Source organism: Papio anubis, chromosome 5 (genome assembly GCF_008728515.1).
Source record: "Papio anubis isolate 15944 chromosome 5, Panubis1.0, whole genome shotgun sequence".
NCBI lineage: Eukaryota > Metazoa > Chordata > Mammalia > Primates > Cercopithecidae > Papio > Papio anubis.
Window position 1 is genome coordinate 125,992,965 of NC_044980.1, and position 23,194 is coordinate 126,016,158.

At 51.4% G+C, this 23,194-nt stretch overlaps 1 protein-coding gene and 1 long non-coding RNA gene across 4 annotated transcripts in view; one reads left to right on the top strand and one right to left on the bottom strand.

Annotated features, from left to right (window-relative positions):
- The window catches only part of FSTL4 (follistatin like 4), a 439,124-nt gene that overhangs the window by 38,381 nt on the left and 377,549 nt on the right, over positions 1-23,194 (bottom strand). For all 3 annotated transcript variants that reach the window (XM_017959857.3, XM_009209070.4, XM_003900097.4), the window contains 2 exons: positions 17,148-17,314; positions 2,692-2,812 (listed from right to left, as the gene is read on the bottom strand). In XM_017959857.3, the coding sequence (XP_017815346.2) occupies positions 2,692-2,812; positions 17,148-17,314 (288 nt within the window). The remainder of the gene's footprint in view (positions 1-2,691; positions 2,813-17,147; positions 17,315-23,194) is intronic.
- LOC103885422 lies at positions 17,839-18,803 on the top strand. Its single transcript, XR_648491.4, has 2 exons — positions 17,839-17,987; positions 18,541-18,803. It is a non-coding gene; the product is annotated as an uncharacterized LOC103885422 (long non-coding RNA).

Consider the following 23,194-nt stretch of genomic DNA (forward strand, 5'->3'; position numbering starts at 1 on the left):
CTGCCCCTTATCCCAGATCATGCCAATCTCCACAAGAAGCCTAGGCCTCTGGGGCATCCCTCCTCCCCAGAACCTTCTGTTATGCCTTCTGGAACTCATGTGCTGTCATTAGCAACATCTCCCACATCCTCAGACTCTTCTATGAGCGCTCCTTCACCTTCTTGCGCCAATGGAAACCTGGCTTCCTCCTGAGGATGCAGCTTCTCCTGCAGCGGCTTCAGAGGCAGCCCCTTTCTCTTGGTACCACTAGGGTGGGAGGTGGGGTAGGCATCCTCCTGGGCCCTCGTTGCCACTTCCAGACCATTCTCATGTCACGCCCACCTACTACCTAGACACCACCCCCGCTTGGACATAGCTCCCATGCCTTTCACTCCTGCATCCTGGTCCCCTTTTCTACTGGATTTTTCCTGTTAGCCCACATAATGCTTCTATTTCTCCTACCTTGGGAAAAAAAAAACCCCTTCTCTTTATCCCAGTTTCTCTCTCAATTATGCCCCATTTTTCTCCTTGAAAACACCCTGAAGCGTTGTCCACACTCGAAGTTAGAGCCAGCTCTGGGCAGCTCCTACCTGTGCTGGAGCTCTGGATCCAGCCTCCCGCTAGGAGGATGGAACAGTGTGGACAGGGAGCATCTATGTGGGTGTGTGAAGTTCCTGGGGCCCTGCCAGGAAAGGCGGAGACCAAGCTCTCTGCTGGCAACATGGCAGAGACCCAACTCTTTCCTTTGGCCCTGATCTCTTTTCCTTTTGTGTTAATCCACACATTAAAAATAATGTGAAATTAATATATCCTAGGCACACACATTCATTTTCTCCCTTTTTTTTGAGATAGAGTCTCCCCTCTGTTGCCCAGGCTGGAGTGCAGCAGTGCTATCTCAGCTCATTGCAAACTTCACCTGCCGGGTTCAAGTGATTCTCATGCCTCAGCCTCCCAAGTAGCTGGGATTACAGGCACATGCCACCACCCATGGGTAATTTTTGTATTTTTTGTAGAGACAGGGTTTCACCATGTTGGCCAGGCTGGGCTCGAACTCTTGGGCTCAAGCGATCCAGCCTCAACCTCCCAAAGTGCTGTGATTTTAGGCGTGAGCCACCACACCAGCCTCATTTTCTCTTAAATTTGAAAACCTTCAAGTGAAAACATTTGCATCCATAACACAAAGGCCCACTGCCTTTGGGAAACACCGACCATTCCCAACGTGAAAGGCAGCGTAAATACATCCTTAAGTAGGAGGCACAGCCACGAAAGTAGCATGCGGGAGTAATAAACAGATTCAGGAGGTTATTATTGTGTTTTTGGGAATGAATCGCGACTTGTCTGAACTGTGGGGAGGTCGAGAGTGTTTTTAATTTAATGGATTAATCATTTATGTCTGAAGTTCTTTTTCCTTCCTATGAAAACAATGCAAGAGGTTTACCCAAAGTTATAAATCATTGTCAGTGCTCGGGCCACATCTCTGGGAGGTCTGGGCCATGGGCAAATTATACTAATAATTTGAAAGAGGAAGTAGTTGCCTGAAATGGTTTCTTTAGTCAATCGAGTCAGGGCAGAGTCATGGAAGGGGAAGTCCCAGAAGCTGGCGGCCCCGCCTGTGCATGGGATCCTGCCCCCGCTGCTGGCAGTGTGGCAGCTCCAGGGAGAAGCGGCCTATATTCTATTCTTGGTTTGAACATTTTCTCTGGGTCTTGATTTCCCAATCTGTATAATGGGAAGGAGGCTCTCTGAGGGGCCACCAGCTCTGACCATCTGTGTGCACCAACTATAGCTAAATTTGGCTTGAGCTACACCAACAATCACCCCCGTGTCTGCCCTACCTTGGACTTTGAACTACATCCTCTGCCAGGCATTTCCCAAGCATTATATACATACTCTATTTCATCAGACCAGATTAAGGCAGCCAGCAGTGTGACCTAGAGGTCAGAGTATAGGGTTTGGATCCAGAGGAACACCCAGCAGTTATGTGACCCCAGGCAAGTGACCTTTTTTTTAGCAAATCATCCATGAAGTGGATTAAGATACATGGATGGGAAGGTCTATGTGAAGGGCTGATTACAGGGACTGACCAAGGCAAGTGCTGGGAAAACCCTGGCTGCTGTAATTACGAGGCAGTGAATTCTTCCGTTTCTGGGACTCCTGGCAACACAGAGGCCTGTGAGAATCAGGGAAAAGCTTCCAAGCCTCAGTTTCTGTCCTGGCTTGTCTAAGATGAGGCTCATTGGGCCTGCTGGGGAGGGAGATGGACACAAGCCCTTGTCGGAGGAAATAGAGGCTCCTAATTGAACAAGTGATATGGTTCCATACCACCTGGAAGGAGTGGTGGGTTTCAGTTTCTGCTCTCGCTGGATCCAGAGGCCACAGCGGCTCACCAGCACCGTGTTGCCTAAGGGGCACGCTCCACACTCCACGTGGTCTGTGGGAGCCCCAGCTGCCGAGCGTGACTGGCCTGAATGGCTCACGCCATGGCACTTGGATTTGTTTCATCTGTGGAGGCTTTGGTTGGAGCCAAATAGGAAAATTGGTCAACAGACTCTGCCCTTTCCACACAGTTCCCCTTTACTTATAAGTGAGATGAGATATTTTGGGGTTAGATATTTCTTTAAGAAGACAGAATACAGGAGGGTGCGAGGGTTGATCTGAGCAGCAGTTTGGGGAGGCTTTGAGGGGACAACATGCATGGAGCCATTTACTAACCATTCACCTGCAGGACGTGGGTCTGGAACAGCTGCTCGTGGCCGGAAGCATGGCAGGTGTAATTGCCCATGTGGATGGTGGTCACCTTGGTGATGTACAGGGAATCATCCTCTCCGAAGTCCTGCACAGGGCAAAGACGACGATGAGACCGGCCTCTTTATTGAACAGGCTGGAAACCATAGCTGTCTCCTGCTTTTCCAGAAATCCTGCAGCTGGGAGAGAGTTCCTTTCTGCCTGGCCCTGGCTCAGCCAGAGCTGTCTGCAGGGGTGAGCCGTCCTGGGCAGCAGCAACCAACCCTATCTCGTCTTCACATGGTGGGCCCAGAGCCCTGCATCTGTTTAAGGCCTTGTGTACCTGGCACCTCCTCCATGAGGCCTGGTTTGAATCCTTCCCCCAGCACATGCGCTCTCAATTTCAAGCAACTAGGCCCACGTGTCCCCCCATTTACCTGCTGCATGCTTGTTTCTCAGGGATCTTGCTCACCTGATGAGCAGCTCTGTTTCTGGAGGCCAGGCCTTGTTTGGAGCAGGGGTTAGCCGACTTTCTTAAGGGGCCAGCGAGCAGGTATTTTTGGCTTCATGGGTAACACAGTTTCTGCCAAATACCCAACTCCACCATTACAGCATGAAAATACCCTTCATGACATAAATTAATGAACGTGGCTGTGTTCCACTGAAGTTTTATTTAAAGTTGGTGGCCTGGATTTGGCCCATGGGCTGCAGTTGGCCTGCCTGTGGTTTAGATCCCACCTCAATCCCAGAATGATTTCAGGCTGCTTGCAGAGATCTTGGTAACCCAAGGGAAGGGAAATAGAACTAAGGGGAAAATGGGGCAAACAAAAAAAACAGGGCAGGAACATCAGAGAGCATGAGGAAGGGCAGAAGCCCACGGGTTCCACAGGAAATGGCTTAATAAGCCTCAGCACTGTCATCTCTGCAGCCTCACACGATGGGGTCTTATTGGGCCAGTGCATAGGGGAGGGATGGGAAGGAGGGGCTTTTGGCTGCATCGGAGTCCCCTGATGAGCACTGGGCACCGAGCACTTGCCCAGTCAGCTGCCTTCCCTTTTGCAGCCCAATGCTGGCCCTTCTAGGCACCAACTACAGACATGCCAGGGATTGGAGTTACCCACTTTCTACAGAGAGCCCTCATCAGGTTGGGCCTTGGCTACCGGACATCTCCCAGGATATGGTGCTCAGAACTGATGGTACAGAGAAGGCCCAGGCTCACTGATGAGCATGGGGGCTGTGCACTGTCATCGGCGGGGAGTGATGGGAACTCAGGAGATCCAGGATTTAGCTTGAGCTCTGCCATTGACCAACGTACCCAGTCTCTTGGGGCACTGGCTTCTCCACCTGTAAGTTGTGGACAATATATATGGCCTGCCTGCCTTATGCAGCGTTGGGAGATCTGGTGAGAAAATGTATATGAATGTATTTTTGAATGTGGGGTGCATGATATACATGGGGGATGTTATTTTTCTTGTTATTATTAGCAGAAGATGTGAAACTCCTCTTGACCTCCTGGAGCAAACACCAAATCATCCCTCCTGCCATTCCCTGGCCCTTTCTGAGCTGCCTTTTCCCACAGAAGCATTCTGGTGGCAGGAGAGAAGGCCATGGTGGCATGAGGGCTAAGAGCAGCTGAGAGCAGCTCCCTGGGTCCTCCGCTGATATTCATGTGAGCTCCTGTCCCTGAAATGCCAGTGTTCTCTCTTGCTTACACTCCAGAGGGCCTGGCCACAGTGGTCCTGAAACCCCTTACAGACACTTTCTGGGATGGGTGCGGTGGCTCATGCCTGTAATCCCAACACTTCCAGAGGCCGAGGTGGGCGGATCACTTGAGGTCAGGAGTTTGAGACCAGCCTGGCCAACATGGTGAAACCCTATCTCTACTAAAAACACAACAACAACAACAACAACAACAACAACAAATTAGCTGGGCATGGACGTGGGCGCCTGTAGTCCCAGCTGCTCAGGAGGCTGAGGTAGGAGAATCGCTTGAACCCGGGAGGTGGAGGTTGCAGTGAGCTGAGATCGTGCCACTGCACTCCAGCCTGGGTGACAGAGCGAGACCCCACCTCAAAAAAAAAAACGAAAAAAACAACAAAAAAAGACACTTTCTAGCTAATTAGCCGGATGAAGGGGTGCCGGCCCAGAGTGAAGCTTGGGGTAGGGCAAAGGCAGGAAGGTAGACGGTGGGCACATGCAGCCTGCTTGCAATGTCAGGAGAAAAACTCCTAGCAGTGCTCCCAAAGAAGTAAAATGTTGCAGAGGCCTGCGGGAACCCTGAGAGTTTGCTGTGAAACATTGCTCTGCTTCAAAGAGCCCTTTCCTACCATTCTGCGGAAGCCTCCATAATAAAATAAAACACCAGATAGCTGATTTGTCCTGCATCATAACAGAGTGATAAAAGGTTCATACCTGAGTTGCTTATGAAAAGTTAATGACTAGTCAGTTCTGGGGCCAACATATTTCTAGTCTAAGCTGTTTCCTGTGTCAATACCTAAGTCTGGAGGAAAATCTCTTTAGCTTGGAGTCTCCGGTGGGATGGCATCCTGCAATGGTACAGCTATTTCAAAGGGAAAGGGGTGGCAGGGCTTGGAAACTCCTCAGGGCCCCATTTGGAGGGTCCCAGGGTAGACACCATCCCAGAGGGCAAAAACCAGAACTGCTTGCAGGGAGCCTGGCGCTGTGAACGTGCTGGCATTTTCCCTCCAAACTGCCTTCCTGAGCCTTCACACCCATAGCCCCTTCTCATGACGGCCCTTGAAGCTGGTCTCAGGCCCTGGCAGGCCCTGCCCTCATAACCACCTGTATGATGTTGCTTAGTCATCAGCACCACCACATTCCTCAGGTTGAGATGGGCCCTGGGCTCCGAGGGCTGCCTCAAGGCCACTGTTCCCAGATATCAGCCTCAGGATGATACCCATTAATACCAACATATGGTCTTCAGAGGTTACTGTGTGCTGGGAACTTACACATCACCTTGTATGTATTTAATCGGCAGGAAAAAAACCCTGAAAACCCCAATCCAGAAAACAAAACAAAAGCCCAGTTCCCCAGGGGCTGAGACACTAGGCTGTCCTTGCAGATTCATTCAGAGCGGGGTCTTCTCCCACCACCTCCACGGTTCCTGCTCTGGCCCGTCGCCACCTTCCTGGGGGATGCCAGGGACCCCGGCTTCCGGCCCACAGCCTCTGCCCTGAGGCAGATGCATCATGCCCCTCATACTCAGAGCCTTGTTTGCTGGGGGCCAGCCCCTCTCAGACCCTGTCTGCTCGCACGCTCCCCTTGCTGTTGCTCTAGGGTGCCAGGCATGCTCTCCTCCTCCCGGGCCGTCTGTCTGTCTCCCTCTCCTGCAAGTCTGCTCCAACCTTGTCTGGCAGCCCCATCTCTGGAGCCTAACCTCTGCCCCACACCCTGCTTGGCACCTCCTGTGGACCCACTGCTGTGCCGCCTGCTGCTTTCTGTACTTAACCTCGTTTGCTGTCTGTCTTCCCCTGCAGAATGTGAGCTCTGCAGAGGAGGGCAGGGAGGCTTGTGCCCTGTGTGCGTGGCACAGTCCTGGTGCACAGTGGGCCCTCAAAAAATAGCTGTTGAGTGGACTGCACAGGGCACTGAGCTAGGCTTTCTGTGGGGATTCTTTCAGTTTGACAGCCGAGGTGCCCACCTGCCTTCCCATCCACTCAAATATTACCCAGCCACACAGTCTCAAAATGAGGCAGCTGGCGGGAAGAGCAGAGCACTGGTCTCAAGTCTCGTCCCCACTTCCTCACTTGTCCCCTTCTCCATCCTGCAGCCCTCGGGAGAACTCGAGGCTCCTTTGCGCTCCTCAGGCTGGGGCACGCTGGAATTGACCAAAGCTCAGAGCAGCAGGAAGAGCTGGAAAAGCCTATCACGCATGGATTCCCACCCTCTACTGATGACTTGTGCTGTGCCTCCAACATAGTCATTTAACCTCGCCGTCTGTTTTTTTCTTGCTTACCAAGTACAAATCCCTGCTCCCCAGGAGCAGAGACTTAACTCTTGGGCAATCACTCAGGTGCTAAGGGGTGTGTGTCAGCTCTTGGAGGACTTGAGGGGCTGCTGGGTGTGTTATGGCTCTTCTGTGAGCACCTAAGCATCACCTGCCTGTGGCCTCAGCACGGGGGAGAAGCTGACTCTGTAATAAGTAAAATAACATCTCTGGGTGAAAATGATGGGCATCATACAATGACAGAACAAAGTGCATATTGTTTTCTGGATATGAATACCGGCTACAGAAATCAAATTTACCTCATTGAATGTGAGAAAATTACTTTAACAATTGATTTATAAGAAGCTACATAAAACTAAGCCTGCAATCCTTCCTCTCCTGAATGTTCTTTGAGATACATCTGAATACTGCTATCAACGCTTGATTGCATCTCTGTACTTGTCTCTTTATGGATAGCTTTTTTTTTTTTTTTTTTTTTTGCTCTGATGCATAGAACTGTATTAGCAAAATCAAGGTTCCTTACAGAAATAAACAGATGTCAGATTAGACTATTCTTTGTATTGATGCATATCTGTTTTTTGGGAAAGAGATGATTTTAAAGACATGGTTCTCGCCTCTTAAAAAGCAATTTTCTAAGTATCTGCCCTTAATAAAGAACACAATTAAATGAGACTTAAGTATTAAACAATAGTTAAACAGAGATGAGATGGGGGATGTTGTCACAGTGATCCATGGGAGTCAGGTATAAGCAATATGGAAATGAGCCATCAATACTGAATATTTAGTGACTAAATGTTCAACGCAAGGACTCCAGAGTGATATTAGAGTTTAGGTTAATGATACTGTCAATGTTACAAGTTCAGACTCAGTTTAGAAACAATTATTCAGAGCTTTTCCAAGGTTGCCCTCCTCAGGAGCACCCCTGGCTCTCTTTGCGGGAGGAGGGAGTAAAGGGGGGGTCTCTCCCCCCACAATCCTTCAATTCTGGCTGCTAGAATGCCACTAACTGTAGCATCTCACCGCACAGTCGAATGCAGCGAACCTAAACACAGAGTGACATGCAGTGCCTTGGTGATGGCCATTCCTCGAACACATCTAGACTTGCCTGGCCCTTATCCAGACCAAGCCAGGACAGCATGCACATGTGGATGAGCACACACAGGCATCCACATGGACACAGGCAGTACATGTGAACGCACACACGGGGGAGGGAGCACACTCAAACATCTACATGGATACGTGGCACACATGATGGACATGCATGAGTGCACACACATACCAACACATTGGCTCTCTAGTGCTGACCTCCGTGACCAACACTGAGGTTACAGCACCATTCACTTCCTTCCAGCCCCTCATAGGACGGACTTGCCATCCTGCAAAGACCTGAAGAACCATCCTCTTTCTCAGAGTCCTCTCAAGAAAAAGAAGTCTCTGCAACTTGGAGCAATCTCTAAGTAGCTGACTGAGCCCCCTGGAAGAGGGCTGTTGTGGGCAGCTGCATTCAGTGTGAACAACTCGGAGTGGCCTGTCCTCCTGCCCGTTCCCAGGTTCAGGTCTGGAAGAGGGAGTTGGAGGCATGAGAGAAGCCACTGTGGGGAGAGCACCTCGTTCCTCCAAGGCTCAGGGCATGTGTGGTCCCTGGCTGACTTGGGTGTCCTCTGGTGTGTGCAGTCAGTCTCTCCTTCTGACCGTGGGTGCCAAAGGGGAGGCCCTCATCTCTTGAGGATGACTCATCTCTTTGTGCATGACTGTATTATCCTCAGCATGTCATATGGTTCCTGTGCGTAACTGGAGCTCAATGAATATTTGCTGACTTCAGGGAGGTGTGTTAGCCTAGCATGCTACCTTCTGGGGAGCCCTGAGAGGAAGAATAGTGAAGAATTCATATTACCCAGGGAGGTCTGGCCTTGCCCTCTTTGCCTACAGGGAGGCAATCTCTAGGCTCTGGAATGTCATGCCTCATAGGGGTCTCTTTATTTGCCTGGGGTCTTTGGGCCAGGTAGTATCAGTTCTGCCTCTGGAGGGGCTGGGGACAAGGGGGCAGCCACATGGGCAGTATTTGAATGAGCTCCAGCAAAAACTTTGGACACCGAGGCCTGGGTGAGCTTCTCTGGGAAACTGACGTCGTGACAGTGACGTGTCTATGACTCCACTGGGAGAGGAGAACAGAGGTTCCACGTTCAGAGCCCTCCTGGGCTCTACCCTGTGGGCTTTGTCACTTGGCTGACTTTAATCTGTACTCTGTTTGCTGTATTAAACTTTAACTGTGAGTATAACACTTATAATGAGTTTGTGAGTTTTTCCAGCAAACTGTTGAACCCTAGGGTGGTTTTGGGAACAACCTGACTTCATTTATGTCAGAATTGAGGGCGTCTTCTGTGGAAGAGCCAACTTCAGTTGGCTCAAAAACTCAAATAGGGAAGTTCTGACCTAGTGGTATGTGTGCTGGAATTGCATAGAGGGACAAACCTGATTATCTGGGTATACACAGGTGCCCAGGCACCTGCAACAGAAGGCTCATGCCACAGACATTGCTCTGAACCCTCCACTTGTCAACCCTTAGAGGCCAGAGGGCAAATACCTCTTGACCTGCCAGGACTCCAGAGTGTTATGTAGTAGGGGTGGCAGCTAAGGGGCCCTCTGGTGAGGTGCAGGCCTGAGCCCTTGAATGGGGCTTTGGCTCCTTGGCTAATTAGCCTGGCATCCCCAGCTGGGGCGGGAAGGGACTCAGGTTCTAGACTGCACTGCAGCAGTCATCTGAAGTTCCAGACCACCTCACACCTACTGCTTTCCTTTGGAAAACCTGCAACCCTCTTCCTGGGGACCCTTGGATCATGGGGACCCAGGCTGAGCAGTCTTTACCAAGGGTTCCAGCTCCTGACTCTAACCTGGACCACACTCACAGCCGTGACAGCTGATTCCTGACCTTGAGACACTCCAGAGAGGATTTAAGTAAATTTCCTTCTACGGCTCATTTCAGGGACCAAGATGACTTTCAGTTAGAAATTTTCTCCTGACACAGTGTTCAAAACTCTCACACGTTGTTGGAGAGGGCGTGGACTGGTGCAGCTATTTTGGAGGGAGATTTGGCAAAATCCATCAAAACTGAAAATGCACCACTTCCAAGAACTTATCTTACATGTCAACTTACACACATGTGCAAAGAGGTGTGTGTAAGGATGTTTACTGCAGTCTTGTTTGCTGTAGACAAAACCTGAAACAGGCTGAATGTGAGCTCCGCTGCATGGGGCTGGGGAAGGGGAGGAAGAGCAGTGCTTGGGCATGGCTCAGGGGCTGCAGGACCTCCTGGTGGCTCCCTTGTCCTTGCTCAGTGCGGAGAGTGCACCCCACCTTGGAGGGGTGGTCTCCAATCTGTAGTGGCCAAGAGAGGCACCAATCGGCCTCCGTCATTGGCTGGGCCTCTGTAGGGAGGCAGTGAGGAAGAGACTCTGTGGGGAGTTCCTGGGCTCTGCAATCAGGGTATAGAAGCGGAATCAGAACCTTCCTGAAGGACCCTGTACCTTGGAGATGGGGCCGGAAGTGGTCACTGAGTACAAGTCAAGGCCTGAGGCCAGGGCTTCCCATAAGGCTTTCCCCTAAAAGGGGAAAGAGGACCTCGAAAGAGGCACTGAGAAAGCAAAGGCCAGAGGAGACACTTGGCGGGGCAGAGTCACCCCACAAGCTCCACAGGCTGGAGTACCACAGGCCCCGGCCCTCATATCTTGGAGAGCTCTGGACAACACTCTCAATGGTTTGAACTCATTCAAAACTCAAAAGAACTGGATGTTCAGATGTTTTTGACACATGCTACAGAGAATTGGTCAAAGCCTTTAAGTGCTTCAAGTGTAGTGTTTTCTAAGATTTTAAAACAAAATGTACCCAAGCGTTTAATGAGATTATTTTAATGCAGAGCCTACAACCACTGTCTATCGTGGTGCAAACAGCTCTCCATGCTAATCAAACGCCTCTCATCTTTTTACAATGAATTCATGACTGGTTCATATAAAGACAATAAAAATTAAATGAGTCATGAGCTCCTAAATCATTTTCTTTTGGTCTTTTTAATAACTCACTTCCAAAGAAGAGCTAGCTGAGAGTATACGCTTCATTAGAATTATTTGTTCCTGGTTTTATACCATTTAGGTAGGGGGAGAAAAGTGAACCTTTTTTAACACATCCTTCAAACACTGCCACAAATACTTTCTTCTAATGGGTTTTGTTTTTCTGCTTTTATCACCGTACTCTGCCTGCCAACATTTGAAAGCCCCAAATAGCGAGATTCAGTGGAAAAAAAAAAAAAACAACAAATCCAAAAAAGAGTGGCTCTTTCAAGTCATTTGAAATATACCAAGTTTGTTGTAGGCCTTTCTGTTTTTTCTCTTTCTTTTTTTAAAGAATACAATAGAAAAATGTTTTCTCCCCCTCAGAATATCCTTGCTAAACAATTCCACGTGCTGGTCTCAGAGCACGTTGCTTCCTTCTTGCTGGGGCCAGAGGCCAGCAGCCAGTAAGAATAGGAGCTCCACACACAGGGACCCATATCCAATTTGATACATTCCACTGGGGCCTGGGAACTACAGACAGCCCCACAGCAAAGACTTGGAATTGCTGGGGGCTAGGTAGTATGTCCCACAAGCAAGGAACCCAGAGAGCTCTGGGCCAAGGCACGTAGGCGGCTGTAGGCCCACGGACAAGTTCTCCACTCCTCTGAATGACTTAACCTCATGTGCCTCACGGCGCAGGGGTATGGGATGAGGTGATGCTTATGGCCTGACCGGCACGGAGCCTGTGCTGTGTATGAATGGTAACAACACTGGCAACAACACTTGTGATGGTTCAGCCCATCAGCCATTACCTGTGACTTTTGAGATGCCCTGTCCCTATTTCTGCCAGTTCCTGTTCCCTGGCCCTCAGGATCATAAGGGACAGTGAGGAAGACAGTTATGAGACAAAGGGCGGGTGACATTGTTGAGGCAGGACATGCAGACTAGGTTTGGGGACAGTCACTTCACCCCTCCCTGAGTGGCCGCTGTGCAGGCTGGGTGGTCAGAGCAGCAGAGGGCTGAAGCCCAGAATGGGTTTGCATGTTCTGCTTCTGCAGAAAGTGAGGCAGCACCCCATCCTTCCCAACCCCAATACCTAGAATGGTATTTCCCAATACCTAGAATGGGGGCCAGAACAGGGAGGGAACGTGTGGATCTGCTTCTGAGATGGGTCTCACCCCAGCCCCCAAAGCCTGAACCTGAGTCCCCAGGAGACAGGGGCTGCAGGGGAAGCTCACCAGGGAAGGGTCTCCTGTGGGGGCTCTACAACAGGGGCCAGGGGTGAAGGCTCCCCTTCTACCAGACACACTCCTGGGGGCAGCCAGGCCCAGGCCCAGGTCATGTAGAGCACAGGGTGCTGCTGGTGGCCACCCCTCCGCTTAGCTTCTGAGGTAGGGGCAGTGGGCTGTGCCTCCTCAAGGACTGAGCTGAGCGGGGGCACAGGGCCAGGTCAGAAGCATATCCAGACACACAGCTGCTTCAGTAACGAAACCCACAGTCGGCCAGGAAGTAAACAAATTACAGGCTGCACTTATTAGCTCTGGGGAACATGAGCGTGAGCAGACACTATTGATTTCTCATCAAACAAACAGAAGGTGGCGTCATAATCCAGAGAGTCACTGCCACGAGGGGCTGCAGGGTGTGCCCTGGGCTGCTGAACTGCTGGGGAGCACCTGTCTTTGGGGGCCTTACACGATTCGTCCATAATTCTAGCCTCGGCTCAGTGGTGGACTTGTTTTCCCTCCTGCAAGCTGGGGGGTAAAGCTGAAGCCTCCTGCAAGGCAGTGGCTCAGGTGTCCTTAGGAGACATACCAGGTCCAGGCCCAGGCTGAACTTCCTGACAACCTTAAGAAGGCAAAGGCCAGGTATGGTGGCTCACACCTGTAGTCCCAGCACTTTGGGAGGTCGAGGCAGGAGGATCACTTGAGCTCAGGAGTTCGAGGCCAGCCTGGGCAACATAGCAACAGCCCTCTCTACAAAAAAATAAAAAAATTAGCCAGGTGTGGTGGTGCCTGCCTGTGGTCCCAGCTACTCTGGAGGCTGAGGTGGGAGGATCGCTTGAGCTCTGGAGGTCGAGGCTACAGTGAGCCAGGAGCATGCCACTGTGCTCCAGTCTGGGTGACAGAGAGAGACCCTACTGTCTTTAAAAAAAAAAAAAAAAAAAAGGCAAAGTGAAGACATCATGAACTGAGCCCAGTGCAGCCAAGGCTCCATCAGGGGAGCCTTGGGTGGAAGCCAGGGGGACTCTGGGGCACTGCTGCACTCCAGTGTGCCGCTGGGGAAGTTACAGAGAAGGAAGACTCGGAAAACATCAACAAGGCTCCCCTCACTTCTGGGCCCTCTGTTATTTGAACTCCCTCTTGGATGCAAAAGGCTGGAAAAGGCGCTCCAGACTCTTGCAGCACACACATCTGACCATGTCACTCCCCCATCAAGCATCTGTGCTTCCCCACTGCCCACAGGGCAATTGCTAAGACTCTTAATGTTAACATTCAAGGACCTTTATGTTCTAGCCCCAATCTGTCCCTATACACTTCTTTCTTACTCACTTATTCCTGTCTCCTGAAGCCCCATTCAGAAGGGCTCCATTTCTGTGGCCCCCAGAACAGTTGTTAGCAGATACCTCGCCTCCCTGGAGGCTGCGAACAGTGTCTTTGTTCTATACTCTGGTACGGAGCTTGTGACTCTCAGGCACTTAGCAAGTGAGTCAACCCAAATGATGACTCCCCATGTACACCACCTGGATGGGCCACACGCGATGGGGTGACTCATAAGTGCTTCTGAGAGCAACGTTGCTCGCTGCAGAATCTGACTGGCTCCTTCTTACTTGGCTCCAGGCGAGAGGGGTACATTTACTTTCTGATCAAATATTATTCTGATGCTCAAGGCATGCTTGATGTTTGCAAGTCAGAAAAGTTTAATTACATGTGTCATTAGAATGGCATTCTATAATAGCTCTGTGACTGAATTTATTAACAGAATTCTTAACAGATAAGACAAGACAAATTAATATTTTGTTGCTCACGAAAACTTCTCATTAAGAGAGTAGTGAAAAAGTGATTAATATTTTGTTGCCAATCAAGATGTCTCATACAAACGACAAAGAAAGGAGGCCCACACTCCTTCGTGCTCCGTGATCTCCCCGCCTTGGGTTTTGAAGGCCAATCAGCTTCCCCCTGTGCAGGCGTGTTTGGGCATCACCACTGATTACAATGCCGGTGACCGTATTTCATCGGTCGCTGAGACACCTCAGGCTGAGGGACTCTGGGAGCCTCATCAACCCCAGAATCTTTGCTGCATCAGTGTTGCAGTCCTGGGCTGTTCTCCCCTGACTAATTCTTGCTTTGAAAATGCAAGTGAATCCCGATGACCTGGCTCTAGCCCTCTTCAGCCTGATTTCTTCCAAGGGTTGCTTTCCACACTGTCCCGAGTGGGGCTACTGCTTAGGAGCACCTCTTGTGTGCCAGGCACTGAGCTGGGTCCTTGACACACTTCAGCCTAAAAACACCCATGTAAGGAGGACGTCATGCTTTTTCTCCACAGGCTCAGAGAAGTCTAACAGCTCACCCAAAGCTGCTCTGGATTTGCTGGAGGTGGCGGGTCAGTGCCTCTCTCCCTGGGTGAATCAAGGCTGACGTGGACAGTGAGACTTCAGTCCCCACTGCCAGCAGCGGGGGCATGCCAAGGTCATATCTGCCTGACCAGGGAGACTCACCCAGCTGTTGCTGGCTGCTTGGTCGGGACTCAGGCTGCAAGATGCTGAGAATGCTATTTAGCAGCAGCAGGAATAATATGAATGATAGCAACAATAGTAATAATGATAATGACAGTGATAATAGTTAGCATTTATAGAATACCATACATGAAGAGCTTTACATGCATATTCTCATTTAATCCTCACTGGAACCCTATGAGGCTGGTTCTATTATTTATCCCCATTTCACAGAAGGGGAAACTGGAGCTTAGAGCAGTCAAGGTTACTAGACTAGTAACTTTCCAAGGTTCTACCTAGTAAGTGGCAGACCCCAGGCTCATGCCCTTCACTAGCAAGCCGTGCCGCCTCCTTCCCTCAGGTAGGGGAGGTGTGCGTGTGTTTTGTGTGTTTGTACACATCGGGCTTGGACCCCTGCGGGGCTGGCGCTGCCCTGCTCCCTCGCGCAGGGGTTCTGAGAAGCACTGGGCCCTGCCTATTTGCGGGCTCCTGACTCAACCACAAGCAGCAAGTGTTTCCTGGGAGGTAACAAGGGGCCATTCATCTCTGGTTGCACCCACAAATTACCCAAATTGCTAACCTTATTGTGAAAAGTAGAAATGTAATTGAGTTGGTGCTGGAGGCATGTTTGAGGGAGGGGCAAACCACTCAAAGTAATTTAATTAACTGATGGCAAGTACATTAAGTGGAGTCTTGCCTCTGCTTTTATTTCTGATGTCTTTCAATGGAGCACCAAGTAATGCACATGAAATGCTCCCACAGACACAGGTGGACCTGTCTCAGTACTGATCAATCTTTACTGGCCAAACATGTTTAAAAGCTGGCACTGTACCTTGTGAGCAGGTACAGTGGAGGATATCACACTCACAAACATGCACCCCAACACAGTCCAGTCTTTACAGACAGGACACTGCTCTTTCTTGCTAAGTTCTCAGACAAGCCCTCGCCATTGCAGGCCCAGAAAATGAAGGGTTCTGCCCATCCAGCATCTGTCCAGCAAGCACCCACCAGGATTGTGCTGCGTTGACACTCAAAGCTGTATAGGATACTGGCTATGTTCACTGTGGTGGGAAATCACAAGGTAAACCATCCCATCCAGTGTGACGAGGGTAGGGAAAGGGCACTCCCTGGCAGTGCTGCCCGGGGTGGGACCTCCAGAGTGGCCCCCTCTTTCCATCTGCTTCCCCCATGACCCCCAGGGTGTAGCTGAAGGGGCCTACAGAGTAGGAGACGACTAACTTTGGTGGTTCCTGCAGCATTTCATGCTGGGTCTCTCTCCCCACAAGTCTCAGAGTTGGAAGGGACCTTCAAGGTCACTGGGTTTAGCTGCCCTCTTGTGGCTAGCAGCATTGCTGACCCAGTCCCTGCTTGAGCTTGCATATGCCGCTTGGGATGAGGAGCTCCCTCATGTGGCGGCTCCCTCCTGTGGCGGCTCTCTCTCCATGGTGGGGCAGGTTTGATGGCTGGAATGGGGTTCCATCCAAGGGGCCCAGATTGATCTGTTGAGGTGCACCTTGTGCTAGTCCAACTCATGGGGTCGCACAGCCCAGGTCAGCTCCCTTTGCCCCAGCCCCTACCCCACCACCTTCGAGATGTTAGCAGGAACTGACCATTCATCCCACGGGTCTTTCTTCTCTGGGCAAGCATCCCACTGTGGACCAGCTGCCCTGTCCTGTGCCAACAAGGCTAGGGCTGCCCTCTCTTCTGCCTGAAAATTATATACCTGTTACTGTAACCCGAGACCTGTCAGCTGTCCTGGCAGCTCACTACATGGGTGACATCACTCTGTCTTCTCACATGAACTTCTGGGAAGCCACATCACCTCTTGTGCCAAACCTGGACCAATAAATATCCTTGAATTATGCCACTTCTTTAAGTCCAATAGAAGGGAAGTATTGTTAATGTTTTTCTTATAGATTAATTCATTGAGGATCAGCAGGTTAAGAAATTACTCAAAGTCACAAAGCTGACGTGGGTAATGCTGGGACCCCAACGGAGGCTGCCTGGTTCCTCAGAGCACCAAAGTACCCCCTGATGGCCACGCTAGGCTGCATGAGCTCAGCTGCTTTCGTCCACACAGCACCGCTTAACTCATCACACCCTTGTCCCCTCACCCAGCAACGAACGTCCCCAAGGTAGGTCCCCTCTGGCCTGACCTGGTTTCCCTCCACCTTCTCATCTGGCACCTGGGACTTGTCCTCCAGCCAACCCAGCCCAGTGGCTCACCTCTGCCCTCCACAAGGACCACCCCTTCCCTGCATGCAGCTGTCTGCAGCCTACCCAGCATTAGGGCCCAGAACCTCCTCCTAAGGTAACCCAGCCCGCTGTTCTCTCAGCTGTGGAGCCTGCTGCACTCTCTGCTGGCCTGTGGTCCATCCCTCTAAGCCCTGTGAGCGGGCCCACACAGCCCATTCTCAGGGTCACCTCCAGGCCTTTGCTAATGCAGCCCCGTTCAGAGGCCTCCTGTCCTGCCCGTTGCATCCCTCTTCTCTTCCTTAGCCAGACATAGCTACAAGGCTGATGGCCACCATTCATCTATTTTCTGCTGTGGTGGGACTTGGATTTTCTGACACTGCCAAGCTGACAACGGGCTAGAAAAGCACCAAACACGGGATGTTAAACTAAAACTCTCTGGCCCTGCCACTGCCTGTGGCATCTTACCCAGTGTACTCTCCCAGGGAGGTGCGCTTGAGCTCACAGTGCATTCCAAGTGACTTACATTGATGTCTTCCAAGTCCAGGAAGTTCAAGGTGAGCCCGTTGCGCTTCCAGATGATTGGTGGCCTCAGGTCTCCACGGACGGCGCAGGTCAGCACTGTGCTCAGCCCCACGGTCACTGTGGTCACACTGACCCTGTCCTCGGGGGCGAGGCTGAGCTGAACCACTTCTGCAGAGGGAAAGGAGGAGGCACGGTCAGGTGCAGGCCCAGGGAGTGGAGTCTCAACTCAAGGTGAATAGCCATGAATTTCCTGGGTGGAAGGGGCCCAGAAGGGCTCCACGGCTCCCTGAAAATTGTTTACAATGTGCTGACTAAATGTAGAGATAGACACTTTTGCTGGGCGATGAGCCAAGACTTAGGTCAAATGCCCAAAAGGCTGTGTGAGTCCAAACAGGTCAAGAACCATAGTTAATGTGCAGGGGACAATCTGAGCCATAGATTTGTGTCAAGCCAAGAATGTGGGCTGCTAAGGCCAGGGGGCCCACCAAACAGAGAGACCAAGGGGGAAGGGGTGCGGCATCCTGCTCACAGCTCCCCTGGACTACTGGAGTCTGGGCCTTGCTAAGCGCAGACAAGGTCTGCTGAGTGAGCCAACAGGTTTCTCATCCATCTGGCGTCACGTTTAAAGGTTGTGCTGTCTGAAATCTGGGGAATGAACTGGCTGATCTTTGGTTTGTTTCTGTCTGAGGACTCGCTGAACTTTGGATCTGGATTTCTGTTCTGTGACCATGCACTGTAGCTTTTAATTTTCTGAAGCATACTTCAGGCTGCAGAAATTATTAGTCCTCGCCATTTTGCACTTGATAACTGGCATTAGGACTGATCATTCTTCAGGCAAATGGTAAGAATCTAAGATATTTCTCTGCAATCACAAGTTTTTTGAAATTCCCAGGATTTATGAAAAAATTAATCAAACTCAGGCTGCTCAAATGACCAAATGGGATCGGCTTTAGGGGAGAGTCAGAGGCCACTGATGGGACTGGCTCGCTTTTGCTCTTCTCCCAAATCTGTGCACTCAGGGAGGTTGGGGCAATAGCCAGAGGTGGCATGAGCTGCGGGAGGCAGGCTGGCTCTGGGAGCAGTGGGTACTATTTTGTCTATTCCCTATTCATGCTTACGACTCTATTGGGACCTGGGGGACCCCAACAGATGTATCCCCCTGAACTGGAGCAAAGCAGAGTTGGGAGCTGAGCTCTGTTGTTCTGCGGGATGCTTGTGAGCTGTGGCCAGGCAGCAGCAGCCCCGCAGCAGCACATCTGTGCTCACACCCTCTTGCCCTGGGAGAGGGAAGAGGGAGGGAAAACAGCCGCAGGTGCAAGGCACAGCAGCGCGGCTGAATTGAAAGCAGGGCCCTGAGGTCAGACCCTGAGCAGCAAGCCCTCCCTCCTCCACAGATGCTGAGGGGCCCCGCCCTGGGCTCACAACGATGAACCAGATACGCTAGGTGCTTCGTCAGTGCTGTTGGATGGATGGATGAGAAACGGAGAAAATGAAATAAAGAAGTAAAAGAGCCAACAGGCCGGTGGGGAGGGGACAATCACACTCAGGAAAAATGCGACTCACGGTGAAGGAACCCTCGAGGAAAGATAAGCACCGAGTGATGGATGCAGACGCAACTGGCATAGTATTTTACCAACATTAAAGTGATGCATTTCAAGTTCCCCCTTAAATCAAGTTCTGCTCGCTACCCTCCCACCTCCAAGTCATGAGGCTTATTGCTCAGGGCAGGAGAAGGCACTAACTCTGTAGCAAGACCCGGGCTTTGGAGAGGGGAAAGAGAGTGAGAATGTGCTAAAATGGTTTAGCTCCCACCGTACTCTGCGGGTCAGTAGGACTCAGACCTCAGCATTCCCCCCAGGAGAAGAGGAGGTATCCTTTCCTCATCACATGACCAAGAGGCTCTCCTGGGCCACGAGGCTTTTTGTTGCTGCTCCTGCCACCTGGGGCAACCACATGTGTCTGGGCAGAGCCAGAACCACCTTGGCTCCTGGTATGGAAACAGGCCCAATTTTCCCAGATAACTGAAGCTTGAGAAACTTCAATTTGTTTTATCTGAGATTTTTAACAGGAAACCAACCACCAGGCCTCTAGATTACTGCAGCCGGACAATGAGACACACACCTGCTGCCTGTTGACCATCTCCTGTCTTACCCCTCCCTAATTCCCCGCTATCTAAACTCCGAGCCTTAGTCAGAGAGATGGATTTGTGACTGGTCTCCCATTTCCAGGCTGATGTCACTGAGATTAAAGTCTTTCTTCCCTGGCAATACTCATCCACTCTGTGATGGACTTTCTGTGAGGTGAGCAACCAGACATAGGCCGAACCCCTGCTGTTCAGCAGCATCATCTCTGTACCTGAGAACTGCCTTGGGCTGCCAGACCAAGGTCCAAGGGAAGTGCCCCTAGCCTCAAGGGGCGTGGAGGCCAGTGGTGGCTGTGGGGGGCCTTGCTTGGGGGAGCCTCCTGACCCCCAAGTCCACCAGGCTGTGAGCCCAGATCATGAGCACGCCCAGGGCTGAGCTCAGCTTCGAGTGACCTCAGACAGGGCAACCCAGAGTCCCTTGCCATGGGAAGTGAGGCTGCAGTGCACCACCACGCTGCTTCCCTGGGCACTCAGAAGCCAGCGGGGAGAGCAGCTGGGACGCGGGGGGTGGAAGCTACAGACACAGAGCAGTTTTTAGACAGAGCACTACTTACGTGGACTGTTAAAATGTTAAAACTGTCAGCTCATGCTAATCTTTTCAATGGATTGAGCGTTTAGTTGTGTTTTTCTCCCAATGGGGTGAGGCTTGTGAAGTCAGGTTAGTTACAAAAGGAACCTAGATTTTCCCTGCACATCTTATCTGTGGTCCGACTTGAAGGAAAAGACCAATTGGGCCTTCGGGGAGGGGCTTGGAGGCCACAGCAGGGCTTCCCCTGGGCCCTAGAGATCCGCTTCTCAGGTGTGGCTTCCTGGCCACCTGTATCATATCTCTGGGAGTGGGTAATTAAAACACAGATTCTTGCCCCTCTATCTCAGGCTGATGCAGACTCTCTGGTGGGCTGGGTGGACATCCAGATTTTAACAAGCATCCCCAGGGGTTCTGTGGTGGCCTGAGAACCACTGTGTTACAAGATGAGAAGAGCTCTGGGTACATAGAGAGGGGGAATGCCGGTGGGAGACAGGGAGATGAGGTAGTCTGGTAGGCTGTGGTTTCCTGGGGCTCCAGACACAAGGCTAGGAGCATGGCCCCTCATTTGGAACACGGGACTGATGTGAAACGTAGTATGCCCTCCTCCATGTGGCCCCAAAGTCATATATTCCAACCAGCTCTAGAAAAAGGTCTGCGGGAGCCTCAAACATGGGGCTAATAGGAAACAAAAATCCAAGTGGGAGATGGAAGCCTTCTGTGTCCCTCTGGTCCTGTGCCGGCTGGGATAACTGGCTGCTGCATCCTCTCTGAGTTATTCCCAGTCATTTGTATGTAGAAGATGTGCACTTTGCACAGGAAAAACTCATACAAAATTAGAATGTGTGAATACTGATAGAACCATCGTAATTCTGCTCCTGTCAGCTACGTGAATATTAACCAAACAGCAAATATTTGGATCACTTAAAGTTTAATTAAATGAATGTTTTATTGGATTTAATTTGTGTCAATATTCCCCAGCTCCTTTCACAATTCTGAAGGGATTTAAGGCTACTGAGCCCTCTCCTTCCACCCTCACTCCCAGTTATTTCCTGGTCAACAAGCCTCCCCCTGGCAGGTCCTCCTTCCTTGCTAAGTGGCAAGAGTAGGACTAAGTGGCTTCCCACGGTGACTTCCAGGGAGAGTAAAAAATAAGACAGCATCATGTGCTGGGCCCCAAGTGAGCAGGGCAGGCCACCTGGCCCCCAGGCCTGGCTCTGCTATTGACAAGCTCAGTGGCCTTGGCAGCTCCCTTCCTGTCACTGGGCCTCAGTTTAGACATGGATACAATGAGGGCTTGGGCCCCCCTCGCTTTTGCCTCGGAGCCGATTATTCTATGTTGATGTCCCCGGAGACCCCCTGAGTCTTGCAAGTGCTCCCACTGCATCTTTTCTTGCCCCTAAGTGTCATCTGCCCCTGTTCTTTGCCCACTTACCCATGATGGTAAAAGTGACACCTCCAGTGGCAGCACCAATGGGTGCCAAGTCCCACTGAGGCTTCCCTCCTGACACCCTCTGAGGACTCCCCTGCCCCCCCCCCCCCCCCCCCCCTATAGCCTCCTGCATGGTCACCCCTCCAGTTTGCCCCAGCTGCCTGCAAGTCTCTTGTTGTCACTGGCAGAACAAGGTACATCTCAGCCCTGCTCAACAGCTGTCAATGGCTGCCTATTACCCACAGATCACCACATAGAATCCAGAACAGTCCCCAGTCTTGCCCCTGCTGTGTCTCTAACATTTTTAACCACTGTGCCAGCTGGCTCCCCATGGCATTTGTGTCTTCAGACCTCAGTGTGGGCCTGCTTGGCACCTGCTACTTGCCCATTCTGAGCTCCTCACACTATTGGCCCCTACCTCCAAGATGACCTCATGGGATGTTTCTGGGACCCTAAAGTTTTTAATGTAAACAAACACTTGGACAGATAGTAGGTGAAGAAGATTGAAAGAGACTGTCCTGGTGAATTTATCAGGACTTTTTCAGGCTTAGTAACAGAAACACTCAGAAATGCTCATCTATTAATAGCTTAGGGGAAAAAAGGTGGTTTAGTTCCCACAGTGGGAAATCTAAGGGAGGTGGAAGAGGTTGCAGGCATCCAGGGCCTTTGACAGTGGCATTCTCTACTTGGTTGCAAGATGTCCATTGGTGGCCCCACACTCACATTGTTTCTGTATGTGGGATTCCAGAGGAAGGGACTAAATCTTGCCTGTGAGCCCTGGAATAAAGCATGGGGGAGCTCTGATTGGCCACATACAGCTCCTGTGTTCTTCCCTGAAGCAAACACTGAGGGCAAGAGGATTGAATATTGTGCAGGTACAGGACTGATTGGCCCATCAGGCCTGGGCTGAGTGGCCACCTCCAGGGGCAGGGACTAGGTGTTTGGGCTGGGGTAAAACGTCTCATGGAAAGGGTATACTGGGCAGATCGATACCCTATGACCATCATAGGGATGCAACGAGGGCCCCCTCCCTTCCCTCCATCTCCATCACAACTGCATCGGGAAGCCTGGGCATCGTGTGTGATCAGGGCAGATAGCCGCAATCATACAGTGAAGACCGTAAAAATCATCAGAACTGAAACCTGATCTAGGCTGCTGCAGCCCTGCCTCTACCCTGCCCCTTCTCTGGAGAGTGATGGGGGCAGCTTTCACAGGGAGGAGATGTGGTCCAGCTAAGCAAACTCCACCATCCTGTTGAGCCTCACATCCTGATGGTGAGGGTTTGGAATTTGTGGAGATGGCTTTCTGTCTGTGTTCAGTGATCACACATCTCCTGAACCTCACCCGTGCTGGCCACATCTGCAGGGCTGTGGACCAGCGAAGTCCCAGGCCTGGTCTCTGCTCTGGTGGGGAGCCAGGTCACATGAGAGGAAGGTGAAGATGCCACATGCAGCCCTCCAGGGGACAACGAGTGGTCCTTGCGGCCCCTGGCTGTGGCTCCAACGCCCCTGTGTTGACTGACCATCTGTGGGCTCATTGGCCACTATATGGGAAGGTTTCCAAGGTCCGTGGAAGACCAAACGAGATATGCCCAGCACTCAGAGTATGATCAGGGGTCAGTAAGAGAGGGCTCGGCCAGACACTGTGTCTGGGGTGAGAATGTGTCTACACACAGAGGCTGGTGTCTTTGGAAAGAGAGGGCTGGGCTGGGGGTCAGAGCAGCCCATCAGAGAGCTTGTCTGGCTCTGCTGGGCGGAAGTCTGTTCCCACAGAGAGACTGACGCCTCGCCAAGAGAACTGGCATTGGAGAGCTGCTCTGCAAGTAGCGAATCTGAGGAGGGCAAGGGAGTTGGGGGGTTCTCAAAGCTCAGGGCGTCCCATGATATCCTCCTGGGATGAAAACACATGGGCCACACTGCAATGATGGCCCATCAGTGTGGGTTGGTT